The 21275-nt window shown below is 42.2% G+C and overlaps 1 protein-coding gene across 3 annotated transcripts in view; it reads left to right on the top strand.

Moving 5' to 3' along the window:
• Positions 1-19377, top strand: part of Htr7 (5-hydroxytryptamine receptor 7) — a 93176-nt gene extending 73799 nt beyond the window's left edge. For all 3 annotated transcript variants that reach the window (XM_041661502.1, XM_041661503.1, XM_041661504.1), the window contains exons 2-3: positions 8203-8958; positions 17788-19377. In XM_041661502.1, coding sequence (XP_041517436.1) covers positions 8203-8958; positions 17788-17830 — 799 coding nt within the window. In that variant the 3' untranslated portion in view covers positions 17831-19377. The remainder of the gene's footprint in view (positions 1-8202; positions 8959-17787) is intronic.
• Positions 19378-21275: the final 1898 nt, after the last annotated feature.

Genomic DNA, 21275 nt, shown 5'->3' on the forward strand with positions numbered 1-21275 from the left:
TTCAAGGGTAAACACTGTAAATAAAAATTTAAAACCACTGAAGTCTGTACATCTCAGATAAAATTTCTATTGACATTTTGCTGTGCAATTCTGTGGACATACCATTATATGCATGTAAATAAGCATATATCTAAATATACATGAAAAGCTAATGTATAATATAATAATCCATTGCTTTTCTCTGAGAGCTGGATGGTATTTTCTATCCACTCTTCTTTTGTGTTTCCCTGTCATTCAATACAGATGGGCACAATGCTTTTGGATCACTGAGGACATCACATCCTAGAGTATGAGACGCACTGTGATTTGCCTATCTCTTATCAAAGTGTTAAATGGCACCCTTCCCCCTCTGTCCTTGTTAACAGCTTTATAAATTGGTCATTTTGGTTTTGCACAACTATCTTAAGACACATTCTCCAAGTCTGGTTTCTGAGCCAAAATGATGCATGTCAGTTGGCAAACTGTCCTCCACCCTTCCATCTCTGTCCCTTCTTGTAGCAGAGTAATGGAGTTCCTCATTCCCTGCATTTTCTCAGATGACCTTGTGAATGGTCAGACTATATGCAATATTTCAGTTTTATTTGTGTATTTGGCCACTAGTGTTTTCTTCTTTGGTCAGTTACTTCAATGATTTCATTGGGACGATTGTCTTTTTGTTCTAAGAATAAATAAGAGTTCTAAGAATAGTTCAATTTGAATCCCACTTTTTTGTTTGACTGTTATTATTTTAAAACTGTTTTTATTTCTGTGAGAATTTCACATTGTTTTGAATTTATTCACCCTCAGTTCCTCCCCTTAATTCCTCCCATATTGATCCTTGTGGTAGTTTGAAAGTAATTGACCCCCAATAATCTCATAAGGGGAGTGCTACTAGGAGGTGTGGCATTGTTGGAGCGGATATGGCCTTGTTGGAGAAAATGTGTCACTGTGGAGGTGGGCTTTGAGGTTTCCTATGCAACTGACTGTCTCTGTTGACTTCTTTTGCCTATAATATGTAGGACTCTCAGATGTCTGTTCAGTACTGTGTTCCCTGCATTCCCCTATGCTCCCTGCCATGATGATAATGGGATGAATCTCTGAAACTGTAAATGAGCCACCTCAATGAAATGTTTTTTTTTAAGAGTTGCCGTGGTCCTGGTGTCTCTTCACGGCAATGAAAGTCCTAACCTAGACAATCCCCAACCTCCTATCTTCAAACTTCCTGTTCACTTGAAAAGTGGTAACCCATCAACTCCAATCTGTGCTGTTCATATTCTTCTGAGTGTAAGACCACCATCCACGGGAACATGTTCTACATACCAGGACCTATATCCTCAAAGAAAACTGGCTTTTCCTTCCCCAGAAACCCTTAGCTCCCCAGAGCTCTTTAGTTAGGGGCGGAGGCTCATGAACCCCTTCTTGCTCTATGCTTGAGTGTTGTCTGGCTTAATCTTGTTTAGGTCTTGTGCAGGCAACAAGAGCTGCTGTGATCTCACAAGCAGTGGTTCTGACATGTCCAGAATGTACTGGTTTGTTCTAGTTCTTCCTGACTTCTGGCTCTTACAACCTATCCACCCTCTCTTCCATGATGGTCCCTTAGCTTTGGGGAGGGTGGGATACAAATGTCCCATTTGTGGCTGTAAATCTCCAGTCATTTATTTCTGTATCGTGACCAGTTCTGTATGAACTGCTGTCCACTGCAGAAAGAAACTCCTCTGGTGAGGTCTCAGAGCTGCCTTAACCCTGATATAGGACTAGTCTCTCCCCTGGGTCTGTAGCCAGTGCTGGAGCTGCTGGGAGATGTTTGTTATTTGCGTCTTAATTGTTCATGTAGTGATTTTAAAATTTAAATAAATGCCATTTGTTAATTTTCAAGGTTTATTTTTATTTGTGTGATGTATGTATTGTGATGTGTGTATTGCACATGTACATGCAGGTGCCCATCGAGACCAGAAGAGGGCATGATATCCCCTGTAGGTGGGTTATAGGTAGTTGTGAGCCACCTGATCTAAGTGCTAGGAACCAAATTTGGGTCCTGTGCAAGAGCAGCAAGTGCTCTTAGTTTTTGATTCATCTCTCCAGTCATCATCATCATTATTATTCTTATTAATTTAAATAAAAATAAAAAATTATAAATGTATTAATTTTTTGACATGTTAATATTTGACCCATCTGGGATTTATATTTAAGAAGGTAAAAGTGTTGTTTTAACCATGCTTACTAGTAAATTAACAGAATGCAAAGCTCTTGAACCTTTTCTTACTGATTTAAAGTGGCCCATTTAGCATTACCCCGCCCCCCATATAGTTGAACCAATTCATGAGACATAGCGCACCTCTTCTTAGTCACAAAGTCTGAGAAGTCATGACTAATAGGATCTACTGTGTTGTAGTTTTCAGTTTCTGTGGTGTGCGGACTAAACAAGAGCTCCATCGTCGAGCCAAAGCTCAGCACCTCGCCTGTGCTCCTTTTCATAAGAACAATTTATTTCTGTGACTTCTCTCCTGGCTTCAGTGAGATAACTATCACTTCGCATTCCTTTTCAGAGTGTGTGCCCATTTTTACACATTGACTTAAGCTGTGACGTCATGTGGCCAACCTAACAGAAGTCCTGGAATGAATGTTATCCAGCTGGGCCTGTATGCTATTTTAAGGATTATGGATATTAAAGGAAAATTGGCACTTTCATAGTACTAGGTACTCTTCTTAAAGACAAAAAAAAAGAGACCAAAACATTTTTCGTCTTGGAATTAAGTGTTCTTTTATATATTTCAATAACATTTTAAGTTTCTTTGTGTAGGTCCCGATTATTTTTTAAAGCTTTTAAAGTAATATTTAAAGTCTTTAGTTGTTGAAGAGCTTAATCTTTATAATATTTATATTTAAATTATCCAAAAATACGCTATTGGTTTTGTTTATTTATTTTATATCCAGACACTTTAGGGGACAACACTGGGGGGGGGGGTGTATGTTATCTTTCAGTTGATTTTAACTTTCTGAAGTCTCACAGAATAGAATATGGCCTGGGGACCTCTTTTTTGTAAGGTGTGACAAGGATACAGTCGAAGCATGGCAGTGTTTATAGAACATAATTTGTACACTGTAGCTAGTCTTTCTTTGTTCCATTAGCCAGCTCCCAAATCATAACACAAAGATGTATTATGAAAGCTTGGCCAATAGCTTAGGCTTGTTTCTAACTAGCTCTTATAACTTAGATTAACACCCCCCCCCCTTTTAAAATCTATGTCCTGGGCTGGAGAGATGGCTCAGAGGTTGAGAGCATTGCCTGCTCTTCCAAGGGTCCTGAGTTCAATTCCCAGCAACCACATGGTGGCTCACAACCATCTGTAATGGGGTCTGGTGCCCTCTTTTGGCCTGCAGGAATACACACAGGCAGAATATTGTATACCTAATAAATAAATAAATATAAAAAAATAAAATCTATGTCCTTTAATGTGGCCTGGTTACTTTTACTTTGTAATGCCCATGCTGCTTGCTCTGTGTCCTCTGGTGTCTTCCCTTCTTCTTAACATTCTTTCTACCCCCAAAATCCTGCCTAGTTATTGGCTATTCAGCTTTTAGTAAAGCAATATGAATGGCACACATTCACAGTGTATAAAAAGATTATTCCACAATAGTACACCGAGGGCATTCTAACTATGTTCTGGCTCCTACTCCTGAAATATGTTAGTTAAATGTGCTAACATGTATGGGCAGGCGCCCCTATGAGATTGTCTTGTATTCTGAGATATTATTTAGTACACCATTGGTTAATCTCTGTTACAAATCAAATATTTGTAAATTCTGTATTATTTATATAGACAGAAGAAAGGCGGATTTTTCGATTGGTCTTGAAGCACCCTTGCAAGGGGCTTGTGAAGAAAACAGAGATACATTTGCCTTTAAATAGATGCTTACTTTTTGCTTTGCAGTCATCCAAATAAAATGCAACTTACTGCCCTGAGCAATTCTACTGGCTTCTTGGAATCTGCACCTGTTTTATCCCCCAACTCAAGCCCCTCGCCCGTAAGTAGGTGTAAGGTGGTGTGTCAGTGCCACCTGGTGGTCACCTGGGGAACCACGTGAACCCTTCTAAGTTCTCTACATCTCCGTGAACCTTGGCTTTTGGGTTGTACTGGTTGGTCAATTTAAAGCCAGGGACATAGACACAGCGCAGCAACTGCATTCAGCCTTAAGGCAAAATCAGCTTAATCATGAGGCTCCTATCAACTCCAAGGTTTTTATTTTTTGCGAGGGGGGGTGGTGTTTACTACTATTTAAAATTTTTACAGATGTTTATTTCTGTAGCTTGTAGCTGACATAATTCTACATAAAACAAATAAATCTTAATATTTCTTTTTCCTTTATATTTTCCTTTCCCCTGATTCTTTCTTCTTGGCTCATTTCCCTTTCTCCTTTCTTCTCTACATTTACTCGTCTAGTATTTTCCCCGAGAGTGAAGTATTTTATTACAGCTCTTTATTTTCCTCTACAACTACTGTATAGTTCTTGTAATCTAAATGCAACAACAAACTAGAACCAGAAACATTTTCTACAGAGACTATCTGATAGGTAAGTACACATGTATATAACTACACAAAAGAAGAATGGGAATAGGAATATATGAAATAGAGTTTCATAAAAATATCCCTTTCCCATGAAACTGCTCAGTTACTGTTTGGTAACTACATTATTTTTTTAATTTTATTATTATTATTTTTGGTAACTTCATTCTTAAAGTGTTATATTAGACAGTATTTGCCAGCAAGAAGCAACAAGACAATCAGCTATGACATGGTGTGTCTGTCATTCATGTTTGACCATCAGGGAAGAGAAGAGACAATACACTTAAAGTTGACTGTCATACAAACATTACAGTTTGTATATGAAATGTCCCCCACAGGCTCATGTGTTGGGTGCTTATTTCCCAGGTGGTATAAAAGGAGACTACTCATATGTTTACTGGCTGGCTGCCCAAACCCAAATAATCACACAGAAACTATATTAATTACAACACTGTTTGACCTATTAGCTCAAGCTTCTTATTAAGTAACTAGTCCATCTTAAGTTAGCTCATTTCTTTTATTCTGTGTATTGCCGGGAGGCTGTGGCTTACCCAGTAAGGTTCCAGCATCTGGTTCCTACGGCAGCTACATGGTGTCTTCCTGACTCTGCCTTCTCTCTCTCTCTCTATCCCTTCCAATATATATATTCTGCCCTGCTATAGGCCAAATCAGCTTTATTCATTGACAAATAAAAGCAACACATCTACAGAAGGGCCTCCCACATCAAGATGGTGGCAGTATTTCAAGAAGTTCTTGAAACTTTGCAAGGTGGGACCTCATTGGAGGAACTAGATCACTGGGCCCATGCTTTTGAAGGTTGTCCCTAGTCACCTGTCATTTCTCCTTGCTCTTCTTTGCTCTTGTGAAGGGGATAGCCCCTGCTTCTGTTGTACATATCTTTTAAAATTAGTTCTTTAAGAATTTCATACAACACATTTTCATCATATTCACCCCTTACCCAACTCCTTCCAGATCTACCCATTTTTCACCCACTCAACATGTTATGTTTAACCCATGGAGTCTAAATTGTCCTGCCTATACATTCTTGACTATGTGGCCTTCCTCTCTGTCATGGTTGATCTATTAGGTAGACATACTTAGAAAACTGACTCTTCCTCTCTCAATGGCTGCCAATTGCCAACAGCTCTTCAGCTAGGGGTGGGGCTATGTGAACACCCCACCCCCCATCCTCAGGGAGAATTTGCCTGGCTGGAGCTTACACAGATCTTGTGCATGCTGTCAATGGCTGCTGTGAGCCCATATGTGCAACACCTTTCCTGTTCCAGAAGACACGCCTTCCCTGTGTTATCTACCACAAATGGCTCCTCAAATCTTTCTGCTCCCTCTTCTGCAATAATCCCTGATCCTTGAGAAGAGCACGTGTGAACGAGATGTCCCATTTGCAGTTGAGCATCCAGTCTTTTGTTCCCTGACTGAGGGTGGGCCTCTGTGTCAATCATCATCTATTGCAGAAAGAAGCTGCTTTGGTGAGGGCCGAGAAATGCACCAATCTATGTGTGTAAAGATCAGCTTCCTACTATCCCATTTAGCAGAGTAATAGTAATAGAGGCTCTGATAGGGCCTATGATGTGTCTAGTCACAGGTTCCTTGTCCTAATAATTGTGCCATGAGTGGGTGTTAACTTGTGGAGCTGGCATTGAATACAGTCAGAAGGTGGTTGGTCACTCCCATGACATTCATGCCACCGTATGTTTTTCCAGGTTGGGCATTAGTATAGGTTTTGAAAGTGCACAGATGGGTATGGCTGATGATTATCCCCCCCTCTGGTAGGGTGCATAATGCCTTCTAGCACTATGACAGCCCACCAGTAGGGATGGGGTTTTCAGACAAGCACCTGCTTGATTGGATAACCGCATGGTCGTGGTTCTTGATTTCTTAGGAAAGCATCCTTGGTCTTTTTTATTCAGTTGGGAGCCAAAAAAAAAATGGTTCTAACTTCAGTTGATAAGCCCGTGGTTATGGACAATTCTTGCTGTGAACTGGGAAGGCACAACTTGTGAAATGAAGAAACTATGCAATGATCACCTAAGAGGAAGGCACAGAAAATGCCTTTTTACTAGCTGTTCTACAGCTCTTCCCTCTTCTCTTCATAATTTCACTTGGTGCTGCTTTCAAAAGATTTTATCTCTTTGATTTATTGCTATATACTCAACATTTTAGACAGTGCGTGGCATATAGAAACAGTTCCATTAAAATGGTCAAACCTTTGTATTGTGATTTCTTAATCAGTAGATCCAGTCAACCACAGATTACATGCCAAGTGGTTAGGCCTATGATAATTGTATCTGTCCTGAATATGTACAGACTCACCTTCTTCTTGCCAGGATTCCCATTACTTTATGGCAACTATCTACATAGTGTTTCTATCTGACTAGGTGTTATATGTCATCTAGACATGATTTGAGTCAAAGATTGCGTGTGTGTGTGTGTGTGTAAGTAGGTTATGCAATATTCACATAAGGGATTTGAACAACTTTGGGATCTCGGGACCTTAGAGCCAATTTCAGAAACACTTATACTTGCTGAAGGAATGAAGGAATGAATATCTATTCATGGTGAATAAGCAAATCTTACTTGTTCATTTTTACTGTATCTCTGTTTTGTAAATGATGTAGAAATGCTAATTTTCATCAAAAAAGAAAACATGATTTTGACCTTCTGTGGGATAACTTAAGCATCAGGGATGTTATCAGGTTTTTTCTTTCTTCTACCATTTGAAAGCATGAAGAAAAGAGCTGCTGGCTGGTAAGCGGGAGCCTTGCTTTATGTGTTTTAATAGTGGATCTTCCACATGCGTGAGGGGGGGCAAAACCCCGCCAGAATCACAAGCTTTTCTCAAGACCGTTAAATACACAGAGAAAAATTCCAAACGTTTACAAACATTGAGCCTTTAGTCAAACATCTCACAGGGTATGTTTTTGTCTGTCTGCCTTGTCCCTTTGGCATCGTAAATCTCTGATAAAAGAAGTGCAGATCTATTCATTCTCCAGATGCTCACAGAGGGATGACGGTACATTTGCCTACTCTTTATGAGCACTGTCCCCTTTCTGTGCACCATCTCAGAACTGCAGCTCAAGGCAGGCTGCTTTTAATGTCAAAGAATGTTCCTCTGATGTTACTGTTTTGTGAGAATTTTATGACAATAAAAATTAATCACTTCCTTCTCCTGTTTCCATTTCCAAATCCTGAGAGTCCTCAAATAGCTAACAGATCAGTAATCTTACAGGCTCTATTGCCAAGGGGACTTTGGACGGAATTAAAGCTGGCCAGAATTAAGAATGTGCAGATGAGGCGGATATATAACATCAGCGTGACAGATTTTTACTAAGCTGTGAAGATGTTTGCGCACAAGGAGTGATGTTTTAACCTGGTTTGAATGGTGGTGGTCACGGGAGGATGCAGGCCTTTCACCTTTACCTCCTTGGCTGCCTTGGTTGTCAGAATCTACAAGGTGCAAGTAAAACATGGCTAACTTTACCAAAGGGCATGACCTGGAGTAGAGAGGTAAAGTAGGAGAGCCCCAGTTTACCTTCCTGCAAAATGGAAGCGATGGATGCTACCAGAGCCTGGCCGATAGCATTTCATAGGTGTCCAGTGATGACTGTATTCAGTTCTTATCTTTTCATCTCTCCGCTAGGTACCTCGGGATCACGAGACCCCTCACATACCCTGTGAGGCAGAACGGGAGGTGCATGGCCAAAATGATTCTGTCCGTCTGGCTTCTCTCGGCCTCCATCACCTTACCTCCGCTCTTCGGATGGGCTCAGAATGTGAACGATGACAAAGTGTGCTTGATTAGCCAGGATTTTGGCTACACGATCTACTCCACCGCCGTGGCGTTTTATATCCCCATGTCGGTCATGCTGTTCATGTACTATCAGATTTACAAGGCTGCCAGGAAGAGCGCGGCCAAACACAAGTTCCCAGGCTTCCCGCGTGTGCAACCGGAGAGCGTCATCTCCTTGAATGGTGTGGTGAAGCTCCAGAAGGAGGTGGAAGAGTGTGCAAATCTTTCGAGACTGCTCAAACACGAAAGGAAAAACATCTCCATCTTCAAGAGGGAACAGAAAGCAGCCACCACCTTGGGGATCATCGTGGGAGCCTTCACAGTGTGCTGGCTGCCGTTTTTCCTCTTGTCCACAGCAAGGCCCTTTATCTGTGGCACCGCCTGCAGCTGCATTCCGCTGTGGGTGGAGAGGACATGTCTGTGGCTGGGCTATGCAAACTCTCTCATTAACCCTTTTATATATGCCTTCTTCAACCGGGACCTGAGGACCACCTACCGCAGCCTCCTCCAGTGCCAATACCGGAATATCAATCGGAAGCTCTCTGCGGCAGGCATGCACGAGGCCCTGAAACTTGCTGAGAGGCCCGGGAGAGTCGAGTTTGTGCTGTAAGGTTACTTATCACTATCACCCTTTTATGCCTCACCCCCTTCATGCAGCTTCTTTAATGCTGGGGAGAGCTTTCTGAATCAGTGGCTAACCTATGTTCTACCAGACTTCAGGTGTGAGTTCAGAATACTTTCACCCACTCGTATTGAGGTTAAAAACTCACTCATAGGTGGTTTTTAAACATAAAGCAAAGAAAACTAGCCTGCAAACCACAATTCCAGAGAACTTTGAGAACAATGAGGACACTAAGAGAGACTTACATAGATCTAATCTACATGGGAAGTAGACAGTAGAAAAAGACAAGATCTGAGTAAACTGGGAGCATGGGAACCTTGGGGGATGGTTGAAGGGGGGAGGGGAGAGCCAGGGAGGGGAGCCGAGAAAAATGTAGAGCTCAATAAAAAAACAATAAAAAAGAAAACAAAAAAGAAAACAAAAAACAACAAAACCCGGGATATTTAGGTATTTGAAAGGGAAGAAGAGAGTGGTTTTCTGATGAATTTCAGTTCATGTGACCGGTGACATGGAAGGTGATATTCTCCATCTCTTTCATCACAAATAACGTCTTAGTTATGTCTGTCCCTGTATCTGAATTCCTATGACATTGCCATTTTCATTGCTTTTGTTCTTCCATGTGGCAAACCTTTCCTGGCGATCTCATAGTTCCCAGAGAAATGCCTCTTTTGAGGAAGAAATGCCTTTTTATTTTTTACTTTATTTATTGTTGTTATTTTTCGGGTATGGAACTTCATCCATCTAGGAGATGTCATGCTGGGACAAGGCCCTAGCCACTGAGCTGTCAAGAAATGCTTCCTGTCTTGGTATCCAGGAACGGATTCCTCCTGGAGCTGTCAAGTTTTTGGGACTCTCTGGGAGATGTTCCTGATATTCTAGGGACCAATGGGAGTTGAGATCTGAAAACGTGCTACAAAGAGCTAATGTTAGTAAGGACTTGAGAGTTTCACAAGTAACTCACATATTAACAAATTCGGCATTGTTACGGAGGTGAGAGGAAAGATGGTAGTGTGGTCAGCAGGTAAAATGAAGACTTTTTTTTTTATATAAAAGAACGTTATATAGAGGAGATTTGACCATTGAGAGAGGAAAGAAACTTGGGATAAGATCATAACAGGTTCTGGTGGAGAATATATTCCCGTGTTATGAGAAATGGGAATAGGAAAGAACAGAGCAGAGAAGTTTGAGGGCTTTAGTTCAGAGGGACCTTCTTTGTTAGTGTGCCTGGGCAAGTGACATGTCTCACAATTAGGTCCCCACTAAGTCTAGATCCCACATAACCTCCATCCTAGGACTGCAAGTCTTCTAAATACTAGAGTGCATTTGTCTTCGAATGGGAAGTTGTTAGAGTATAGCTATTCTGGTCCTTGAGCTGGGGCTAACATCACAGTGTTCATTTCTACTTCTAGTGTGTATACACTGCTGTTCACATGAAATCATTCACAACACAGAAGGCAGGACTTAAAAATTTAGCCTGTGATGTCAGGTTCTAGAACACTCATTATAAACAACCTCCGAGGACCTTTCAAATCTAGATGATCCCACGAAATGAGCATTTGCCCTCCAGACTTGGAAATTCTCAGGGAAGAAGCTCTGCTTTTTATTTCTGTTTATGTAATCTATGCCAGTGATTGACAGCTGTAGAATGCCATTGGCAGTAGCTACCATGCTACTGTTCCCAGGGGATTAACTTGTGGCTCAGGGTAATTGATATAGGATAATTGACTTATGATCAGATAGATGTGGAATGAATCATCCCAGTGCCTGTGCCTTTAATCGTCATGTAATTCTACTTGTCAGACAAATTTAGTCTGAGGTAGCGAAGAGTTACTGAATGCTGGGGCTAGGAACAGTGGACACCCGCTTGCTAGGAAGGCAGCTAGGCTGCTGTGCTTCCTCTAAGTGAGCTGTGTTTGTTAGACATGCTCGGTGGGAGGGTCCCATCTGGACAGAATCCTAGTCATTTCTCAAATATAGGAAATAAACCCAGGCCATTGATAGGAAAGAGTTCTAGAGCTTGGACCGGGGGGTGTTAAGATGAGCTGATGACAGCTATAGATTTTTTGATCAAATAGCCTTGCATTCATTATCAGGTGAAAGGAAGGGAGTTGATGGGTAACCCATTTTAGTTGGTGTGCTTCTGTATCCCCTGGAAAGAGCTATTTCTTGGTACAAGTTGTTAAGCTATTTTGCCTGGCACCAGGATTGTTAGGCCAGAAGGAGGAATGTGTGTTGGTTTTATTTTTTAGGAATAACACAATTTGGAATGTGTTTGAGGGAAATCTTTGGAAATGGCGTGGAAGGCAGACAGCGTGAGGCGGGTGGCAGGAGGCGCCGTTCGGCAGCCAGTGTGCGAACTAGGAGAGGGAAGATGATGTCCTAATCGTCTCTCTATTTTCAGGCCTCTGACGACTCAAGGATAATTTCACTGATTAGTTTATCTAATACATTCACAGATAATTCTGGTATAAGAATAGCAATTTTAAAAACATGACACAAACATGTTTCCCTGTTTGAAATAATAGCTCACAGTGATTGTGGATTCAGCCCCAGCCACTACGCTGAGAACTCTGTGGGAATAATACCACTGAAACTTCAAAACTTTATGACCGGCTACTTATTTTCTCCATTTTTACATTTTGACTATGATAAAACAAGAGCTTGGCGAGATCAAGTCATTTCCCCACGGTCCTTCAGATTAGATTGATAGAGTTGGATTTCAGCCCAGGAAGCCTGTGTTCAGAAGTGCTTTAATTTCACGCTACTGAACCCTTTGTAAAAACAAATCAGCTCAAATAAAACATAAGTATGCTTGCTCGTCTGTCCTTCGCTAGTGCGGAGGCTTGGGTGTGGCTTCCTGTTAGGTCCCAGACAAAGGTCAGCGGACTTATATGGTGAGGACCCATGTAAGTAGTATTTGAAGTTTTTGCAAACCATACGGTTCTGTTGAAACTTCTCATCTTTGCCACTGTCACCCACTTAAGTAAACAAGAGGCAGTGGGTACATACCAACGAAACCTGGTTTATAGAAGAGATGACCAGCTGGATTTGGCTCACAGGCAATAGTCTGTTGTCCCTTGATTTAAGAGAGAATTACTGTGCCTGATTACATCTCTCTCAGTTTGAATTTATAAATATGCAAATCGGTTAAGATGATTGGCTTGAAAATATCCATCAACGTTTGGATGCATTTACTGTTAGAACTATTGTAAAGAGTTCATATGGCAGCCGTTTTGGAATGCTGTACCAGGAGGTTTTGTTGTCGGCACCAATGTTAGAATATTCATTTTCAGTTTCTTTTTGGATGACTGGTGCACACTGGTGTACATAGAGGATACATAAAGTGTGACATCACTTTTGTTGTTGTTCATGTATTTCTCCATATGTGAAGTCCAGAAACATATACTTTGGTGATCATATAGAAACAGAGAAACATACTTTTGTGCTCCCTCTAAATTTATGTGTTGAAGTACAGATTCTAATATAGCAGTATCAAAAGGTGGGGACCCTATGAGGTGACTGGGTCAGGAGGGCCCTTATGAAAGGGAACAGAGGGAACTGGCTTATGAAGGAGACAGAGAGCCTCGCAGATACCAAATTTACTGCTTCATCAATTACGGACTTCCTAGTCTCTAGAGATGAAGCGCAGTCTCACAAACTGCCACTTTATGATATTTTGTTATAATGGCCTGAATCCAGCACAACACAGATACAGTCAGTTTTGTTTCCTAATGATGAGAGTCAAGGCAGAAAGCCGTGCCAGTGAACGGAGAAGAAAATGACTTAGCTGGTCCTTCCATGAATGCTTTCAGAGGAGACTTCCTGAAAGGTTCATCTTTGAGGCTAGTCAAAGCATTTATCATTAACAGCGAACTGAGAAGCATTCCAGGTAAAAGGGACATTCGTGTAGAGCCACGAAGGTAAGAGCTAATGCAAAGGGAGGAGCAGCCGGAGCTGATCTACACTAGTTCCTAGAGTGAGGAAACAGCTGGAGATCAGAGTAGACATGATATAGATAGTGCTACAAATAATCCATGCAGCCCCAAGAACTTGGATTTAAGCGTAGGCCACATTTCTCAGTTCGTAGGAATTGTTGCCTCTTCCCCTCGGGATGGTTGGCAATGTCCGAAGATACTTTTGATTGTCATTACTGGAGTGGGCATGGATGTTAAATGCCATCTACTAGGTGTAGGTCAGGGAGGCGGCCAGCTGTCCTACAATGCACACAAAGGCTTCCCGCAGAAAAGACTTAACCTGTAAGGAAAGAGGTTTGGAAACTCTGGTGGAGATTGTGGTAAGTCACCCATGTCTTCTGTATCTAGTGGATGGAGCCATCAACGTAGGGGCACTGGTTTTGTGGCAGAGTACAGAATACTCCAAAGGTGGAGGCTGGATGTAGAGTCCTTGCACGGATATTACTAGAAACACCAGATGGCTTTCTGGGCATGAGCTACAGCACCAGGCACGACAGGGGTAGAAAGAGGATTGCACAACAGTCTTCATCTCTGGGAGTTCACACTCCTGTGGGTTTAGTGCTATTGAGGTTAGTGACACTTGATCATCATTTTCAGCCGGAGTTAGAGACTGTGTGGTCCACACAGCACAGCTATGTTCAAGCAAACACTAATTGGAAAGCTGCTAATCAATTTGACCTGACATATGTTGCTTTTAAGTGTCTCATGTTTTGCTAACTTGTTCTTTGATATTATAAGGCTGGGTGACATTTGGGGTTATACTCTACGAGTCTAAATGATAATGCAATCGGTCACTGTGGTCTCTAGAAGAGTGACCAAAGACATGTACTCCACAGCTCAGACAGAACAAAGGAGAAATCTTAGACTCCTCCTACTTTTCTGGCTCCCTCACACATCTGGAGGCCACCCTAAGGACTCTGGGAAACTCCCCATTACTTCTGCCTTTTTCTTCCTCTCTGACTGTTTGGGATTGGGTCTGTGTTATTTTGCTTCTTGCTTGGCCTTCTTGACTCCATTATTTCCCCCCCTACACCTCAGTCTCCTTTCTCTGTGTGAACAGTCTAGACTGTGTGTTGTCACTTCCAAATATTTACCCATTTTTTCCCCATTTTCTTAATCAGCATAACCAGAGTCCCAGGAGCCCAGCAGGCACTCGAGGACTTTCCTTGGGGTAACGGAGTGAATGCAGGGAAAAAAGTCCTGAATACTGTTGCACTGGTAATTTTGGTTCACTACTATCAATTTTAATCTTTTCACTATTTCACAAGTGTGTAAATAAAGGCAATTAAAAAAATGTGACAATGTGACATGAGCAAGGATCCTGTCTTTCTCTTTAATCCAGCGATCTTCCTCACAGACTTGAACTGCCACAAATTGCTTTTAAGTATCGTGTCACAAGGACTTGTTTGGAATCCTTTATGAGCAGTTCTGAAGAGCAGTTTCTCAAATACTTTGCTATAGAAGAGGATAATGGAATTGTTTTGAAGGAGCTCTTCCTTTCCGTCTCCCCTCTTCTCCTTGGTGACTGTATTGTCTTTCTCTTCAAAGAACCTCTTAGTATCCCCGTCAGCTGCAGTGGTACTTAGCAGTGACTCATCACAGAATAACCTTGTGTTTCTGCCATGAATTCTGTCAATTTTTTCCTCCTAGCTTTAGGCTGCAGCTTTGGAATTCAACCTGATTGCATGCTTTCTCTGTGGAAAGGGGTAGTTTAAAGGAAATGAAGTAAAGTTCATCCCAGGGGAAACTGGGAAGAAATATCAAGGTCCCTTGCAATCCTGGGTGTCTGTTATGGGCTGCTACTTTGGTGACAGGAGCAAAAAGAAGAGTTTGCTATTCCCTGGACGTGTATCTCTCAGCAACATTTTCTTTACTAATATGTCCCTCACAGTGATATCTTCTTCATCACTAATTGCCTGAAGTTCAAGTTCAGTGCTTGGCCTTTATTAAATAATCAACTAGTAATGACAACAGGTTCTTCGCTCCATGCTTTGCAGTTACCCAGAGTTTAAGTCTCTTAAAGTAGGGAGGGTGTTGGTCTGTGTGGTGTTTTATGTAATGCTGAAGATCAAAGTCAGGAACCTCACACACGCTACAAACCCCCACTTGAGCCCCAGCCCTTGCCCTGACCTCTTCTACCACCTTTTTGTGTTTTTGTTTTTCTTTAGTTTTTAAAAAATACAGGTAACACAATCAAACAGTACAGAAAAGTACACAATAAAAATAAGGCATGGGGGGTGTCCTTAGGAAGATAATTTACATGGTAAAATCATTGAAGACATGATATCGAGGTAGTAGGATTTAATAAGAAGAGATGTGGGAGGCTTAGGATAGGGATTGCTCAGTGCTTAAGACAGTCCAGTCCAGTGACAGCTGTGGACAGAGATGGCCAGTGGACCTGGAACATGTCTTCAGTGATGTCAGGAAGTTGAATAGGTTGGAATTAGTCCAGGGAGTCAAGTAGGTTTTTGACAGGAGTGATACTAGGCTATAGTGGGCATGCTGGATGGAGAGCCTACCAATTGTAGGAGTGTGTGCTGTAAAGCTAACGTAAATGTGAGGTCTCTTTTTGGGGAGACTGCTCTAGGAAAATGGCATTGACACGAGGAGAGAGGCTAATGCTATCTAAGTAGTCTGGGACCTGGAACCCTTAAATCGTCACTGTGGCTAGCAGGTGGCTGGTAAGGAAAGGTGGGCTCTGGAGATGGTGCTGACTAGAGCCTGCAGGAATTCAGTAGAGTTTAGGAGCCAGTGCGAGCAAAGCTGAGTTAGACACTGCTAGGTGTGTTCCTTCCCCTTGAGGTTAAGAGTCAACAGTCCTAGGCTAGAATTGTCTCTGGAGTTCCTTAGTTGAGGACACAACTTATTTCCTGTCTTCACTCTAGTGTGTGGAACTGGGATTTGGTTGAAATACAGCAGTTATTCTCAGGCACTCTTGTGTGAGGTTGAGGGTTGAAGCCAGAGATTGTGTCTTATGGAGAAGAGTATTCTATCAGCTGGGAAATTCAGTTGTTAAGGACTGGGCTGAGAAGGGAACTTCAGGTAAATGGATTCAGATACAGGGACAGTGTGAGTGAGGCAGGTTTCCTAACCTGGAAACCTGGTCCTGGGCCTGTGACTTCCTAGAGCAGCTCCTAAACATAGTGCTCGTGTGGTAAGTCAAGGCCTGTGAAAATGTGGCATTGTGGGGGTGTGGTTCTATACCAGTTGAATGGATACTTTCTCAGCTGTTGGCTTAAACTTTACTGTGGCCCAAGGCTTGTACTTCTGTGAGTCTAGAAGACAGACCTGGAGGGAAGCAGGACTCTAGTTTCTGTGTAGGTGAGTTACAGTGGGTGATGATTCTCAGTGGAAGTAATACAATTTGTGAGTGTGTGTGTGTGTGTGTGTGTGTGTGTGAGAGAGAGAGAGAGAGAGAGAGAGAGAGAGAGAGAGAGAGAGAGAGAGAGAGAAAATAAGAATATACTCTCCTTCATCATCTAGCCCTTATTCCTTCTTATCTCTCTTTGGCCAAATGCATTATTCTTTTCAAGTCCTCCATCCACCCACTTTCATGTTTATTTTGTGTGAGAGACCCACTGCATTTGATTAGTTATTGAGCATTGGTGAGAGGTTATTTACTTTAGAAAGGGTAACTTTCCAGTAGCTCTACAACTCCCACACTGCCCCTGCAACCATGAAACCTCACGAGTCCCTCTTCACTCCTGATGGGACATTAATGGACCTGGACTTGTGCAGGTGACTACCACATCTGTGAGTTTATGAATCCAATAGTCATGCCATGTCCAGAGGATGTGTTCCATCACCCTTTCCCCATTCCATCTTCCTGCTCTTATATTCCTTCTTTACCCTCTTTTTCCCTGTTCCCTGACCTTGGCAAGAGTGATGTAGGTGTACCACTTAAGGCTGAGCATTCAGTGATCAGTTATTCCCACCACTTTGACTGACTGAGTCTCTGCATTAACCATGGTCCACTGACAAAGTATCTTCTGGCAGTGTGAAAGCTAGCCATCAGAGAGGAATTTTTCAGTTCAGTTCCTGTTTGATTTCAACCAAATTGTGTGATGTCTTCAGCATGGTCTTATCACCTAGCCTTGGAAAGCAGCTGTGGAAATGGTGGTAGTTTGTATTGCTTTGGTGCCTCCCAAGCTTCCCCCCCAAAAATTTCACAGGAATGTACCCTACCCTGGCACTAGGATATTCATTTAATAACTTACACCTTTTTGGAGCAGCAATCTACACCCATGCAGGATACCTTTATTCAAATTCTTTTTTAAAATTGTATTTTGATTAGCTTACAAATTAGATTTCCTGTATGGCTTTTAATCCATCTTTAGTTTGGGTTTAGCCTCCCTATATCCCTTCCTCTCTTCCCCTGCTCCTTATTCTTTTATTATTATTATTATTGAAAAAATTTCCGCCTCATCTTTCCAACCTTGATATTGCCCCCTCTGTTTTTCAGACTGTCATTATTCTTTTAACAGTTATTCTTCTCAAGTAGGGAAAAGGTTATACTATTTTGTAAAAATTTTAAGTACTTTTGAAAGCAAAGCCAATTTTGGACGCATCTATATGATAAAAGATTTCTATGTGGGTTATTTGGGTCTCGTTCTCAAGTATATTACTATGGGCTTGGTAATTTACAGAACCTTTGGCATTTATGAAAAGAGCCATATTAACATCTTCTTCTACATTAGAGATGCTCGTGACACCTTCTAAGTCACCAATGATTGAAATCACTGACTGCCATAAAAAAAAAAAAGAAATAATCCACCCACCACAAAGTGAAAACCCAAACTTGTGGTCTGGCTAATTTTCTTGTCTTTCTCTCTTTTATAGACAAAACTCTGACCACTGTAAAAAAAAAGGTCATGATACATGATCCAGAGTGGATTACTGGAGGCGAAAAGTGCAAAGCGGGTGGAAACTACGAAATCATTGGCTGAGACTTCAAAACGGAACGTGGCTTCTGTCTTCTTGGCATGGCTGGAATGTAACCCGGGGGGGGGTTATCTGTTGTACAAAGTGTATTTTGGGGGGGGGGAGACAGCGACTTCTCCCTTTCTTTTCCCTGTGGATCAGTGATATTGTGTTTCAATGAAAATAGCTGTCCATGTCAGACAGCCATCTCAGCAGTAAGCACACTAACAGAGCTGGGTTCTGGGAGGGAAGCAGTTTCTGGTGCTTTCCACAAGTCCACATCCATGTGAGTGGGGGGAAATCCTAACGCACAACTCCCATGCTTCCAGGCTAGGCTTCATGATAGCTCTCCAGGAATCACCCATGAGACAGAGTACATACACTCCGTGGTCGGATGGAAGGGATCTGTCCAAGCAAACTGCAGTGAGTGTAGTGTTGAATGTGCTGCATGTCCATGTTAGAAAACAGAAACCCGTCATCAGCTGATACAAACGATTCCCCAGGGCAGTGTCTGTCCGAAGCTTTTGTCAAATACTTTGGCTTTTCTGCAGGGTCCTTGTGACTTCCCACAAGTGTACGTCCGCTGTTAAACCCCTTATCATTGTGGTGTAACTCAGGAACAGATCTCAGGACGGAGAGAGGCAGAAAACCCGAATAAAGCTTTTCCTTGCCCTCGCACTCCTGAAGGCTCTGGAGAAGAGTGAGTGCCACCTGACTGCATTGTATATTAACACGATTCTTGGCATGTCGTTTTCTCTCATCTTCTACGAGGGTGCAAGGAGCCCACAGGCTGCTCTAGAACTGTGTGTCGTGAGGAAGGAGTGTGGCGATGGACTATCCATGAATGGTTGCGGTGCTTCTGGAGACCGCATAAACATGTTCATCCAGCTGAACTGTGGGAATTGGAAGTAGTGTGGACCCCTGTTGTGAATACTCTAGAACGCCGTCCTGTTTCATGTAGAGAATGTGTCTCTGTGTTCGTTCTCTGTATCTTAAATCAAATGTGTGCCCCATGAATTCTGTCCTCTAAGCCCTCCCCCCAATAAAAATGGTCAGCATTCAGGACAGGTAAGGAGACAGAAAGGGTCCCTTAAATGGTACTAGATAGCAGCGTGGGTGAAGGAGAAGGAAGGGCAGAGATCAGAAGAAAACCCATGTCCACACGGGGGAAATGAATGCAAACTGTAATTTGATAAAAGAGAACTGAAAGAGATGTTATTTTCCTACAATGAAGGAAGCTGTCCTCTCACCGGATAAAACGGGTTCCAACATGGATTATGGACTTCTTCCAGCCGTCACTGACATTACTTATTATGAGACACAGGGAAGGGCCCCTTCTTATGAAGGGGAAGTAGGCACTGTCCTTCCAAAGTGTGTACAAGTTCCTGAGCCGCAGATTTGCTAGAGTGACCGTATATACTTATATTCATAATTTAAATACCAATTATGTCAGATACATGTTGTTAAATTTGAAAATGTTTTATTACATTACATCAAATAAAGGTTATTTGTAGCTGTAATAAAACAACCTAAGTAATTGTTTTGATAAAAGGTCTGGTGTCGTCCATGTCACTCTACAAAGGATGGTAGGGGCCTCCTCTGTGCTTGTGTCTGCTAAAACCCTAGCAGGTAGCTGGGAGCAGTGGTGCACGCCTGTCATCTTAACAACCAGAAGGCAGAGGCAGGAGGATCTCTGGTCTGAAGACAGTCTGAGTTTAGATCTGAAGACGCTGTCTAAAAACAACAGCAACAAGACCTAACGAATAATCGACAGTTTTGTAGAATTGCCTTCCAATGTAGGGATTTATCCACTTAGTATCTCTAAAATTTTAAATCAAAGGGTGTTTGCTTCTTGATTTGATAAACCCTGGACTCTTGCTGTGGTCAGGATTGTCAGTACTGAGAGGGCAAAGATAGGAGCAGTGTAGCCCTTGCTTTTGAGGAATTTGCCATCAGGATCCTAGCAGGTCATCGGTGCAGAACAGAACACTGTAGCAGGTTGCCGAGAGGGACGGTTTTCTTTCTTACAGCACAAAATAGGACATTATGGCTAGTTACTGGGATTAATTTAGACTTCATATTTGTTTATTTTTTGTTATGACCTTCACTATTTGTATCCTGCCTGATCTGCCTTACTGTAGCTGCTGGGGCTGGATCCCATGAGTGCAATGCACTTTAGATGTGTGGTAGGCAAATGGAAGGAAAAGGTAGCAACTGAAAGGGAGAAAATTTCCAATCATTAATATTTCCTGCATGGTGTAACTTATCTCTGCCAAATGTGCAGTTTTGTTTTAGCTAAGAGCTGAGAGAAATCATTGAGGTAAAATTTTTCATAGACTATATGACTGTTTGAGCAAGAATGAGTGTTGACTAATCTTTTTTCTTACTTTTGGGGATCAGCTGTGGACTTCTGACAAGGCTGAGCACTGGGAAGCCATTAAGCATTGGAAAGCCATGCTTACGAAGGGAAGTACTTGTAAAAGATACAGAGTCACTGTTGCCTCTGTGTTTAGCTTTATGCAGTAAATATCAAGTATGGCACTCAGGGTTTTCCTGGGCTTTTAAGGAAGCTGGATCACACATAAGTCTCCAAGCACTTAGATGGTGTCTTGTCCATGAGATACCCATATATGCATTTGATAGTTATATTTTTATATAGTTTTATGAGACTGATTGTGGGCATGACCACATCAATCTGAGTTAAAAGTTTGCATCATCTTTCTAAAATAGTTCTTTTTTTTTTTGCAAATATAATAATTGTTTGAATTCCCACCTGGAGATAGAAGAGCTCTCCCTTTCAGCGTTTTGACTCTCAAGTAAGTCCTCAGTGGAATGGATACAAAGGTTTGCAAGCCTTGATTTATTTTAAACAGCTATTTTATCTCTCAGAACTTTTATGCTTTCCCTCCCCCTCTGCCCAGGGTGTTCTTTCTAGTTTCCATTTTTCCCTTGTCGTGTGTCTTCAGCTTTGTTTTTATCATCAGTGTGGTGGTTCGAATGAAAATGGCCCCCATAAGCTCACAGGGAGTGATACCATTAGGAAGTGTGGCCCTGTTGGGGGAGGTGTAGCCTTGTTGGGGGAGGTGTGGCCTTGTTGGGGGAGGTGTGGCCTTGTTGGGGGAGGTGTGGCCTTGTTGGGGGAGGTGTGGCCTTGGTGGAGGAATAGTGTCACTGGGGGGGGGTGGGGATGGGCCTTGAGGTCTCATTTGCTCAAAACATGCCCAGTGTCTCTCTTCCTGAAGCCTGCTGCTCTGGCTGTGGAACTCTCAACTCCTTTCCAGCACCATATCTGCCTGGGTGTTGCAATGCTTTCTGTTAATGATGATAATGGACCAAATCTCTGAACTGTAAGCCGGTCCCAATCAAATATTTTCCTTTATAAGAGTTGCTGTGGTCATGGTGTCTCT

The sequence above is a fragment of the Microtus oregoni genome, unplaced genomic scaffold (genome assembly GCF_018167655.1).
Source record: "Microtus oregoni isolate MIOR12 unplaced genomic scaffold, Mior012 000012F_ref0000307, whole genome shotgun sequence".
NCBI classification, from domain to species: Eukaryota; Metazoa; Chordata; class Mammalia; order Rodentia; family Cricetidae; genus Microtus; species Microtus oregoni.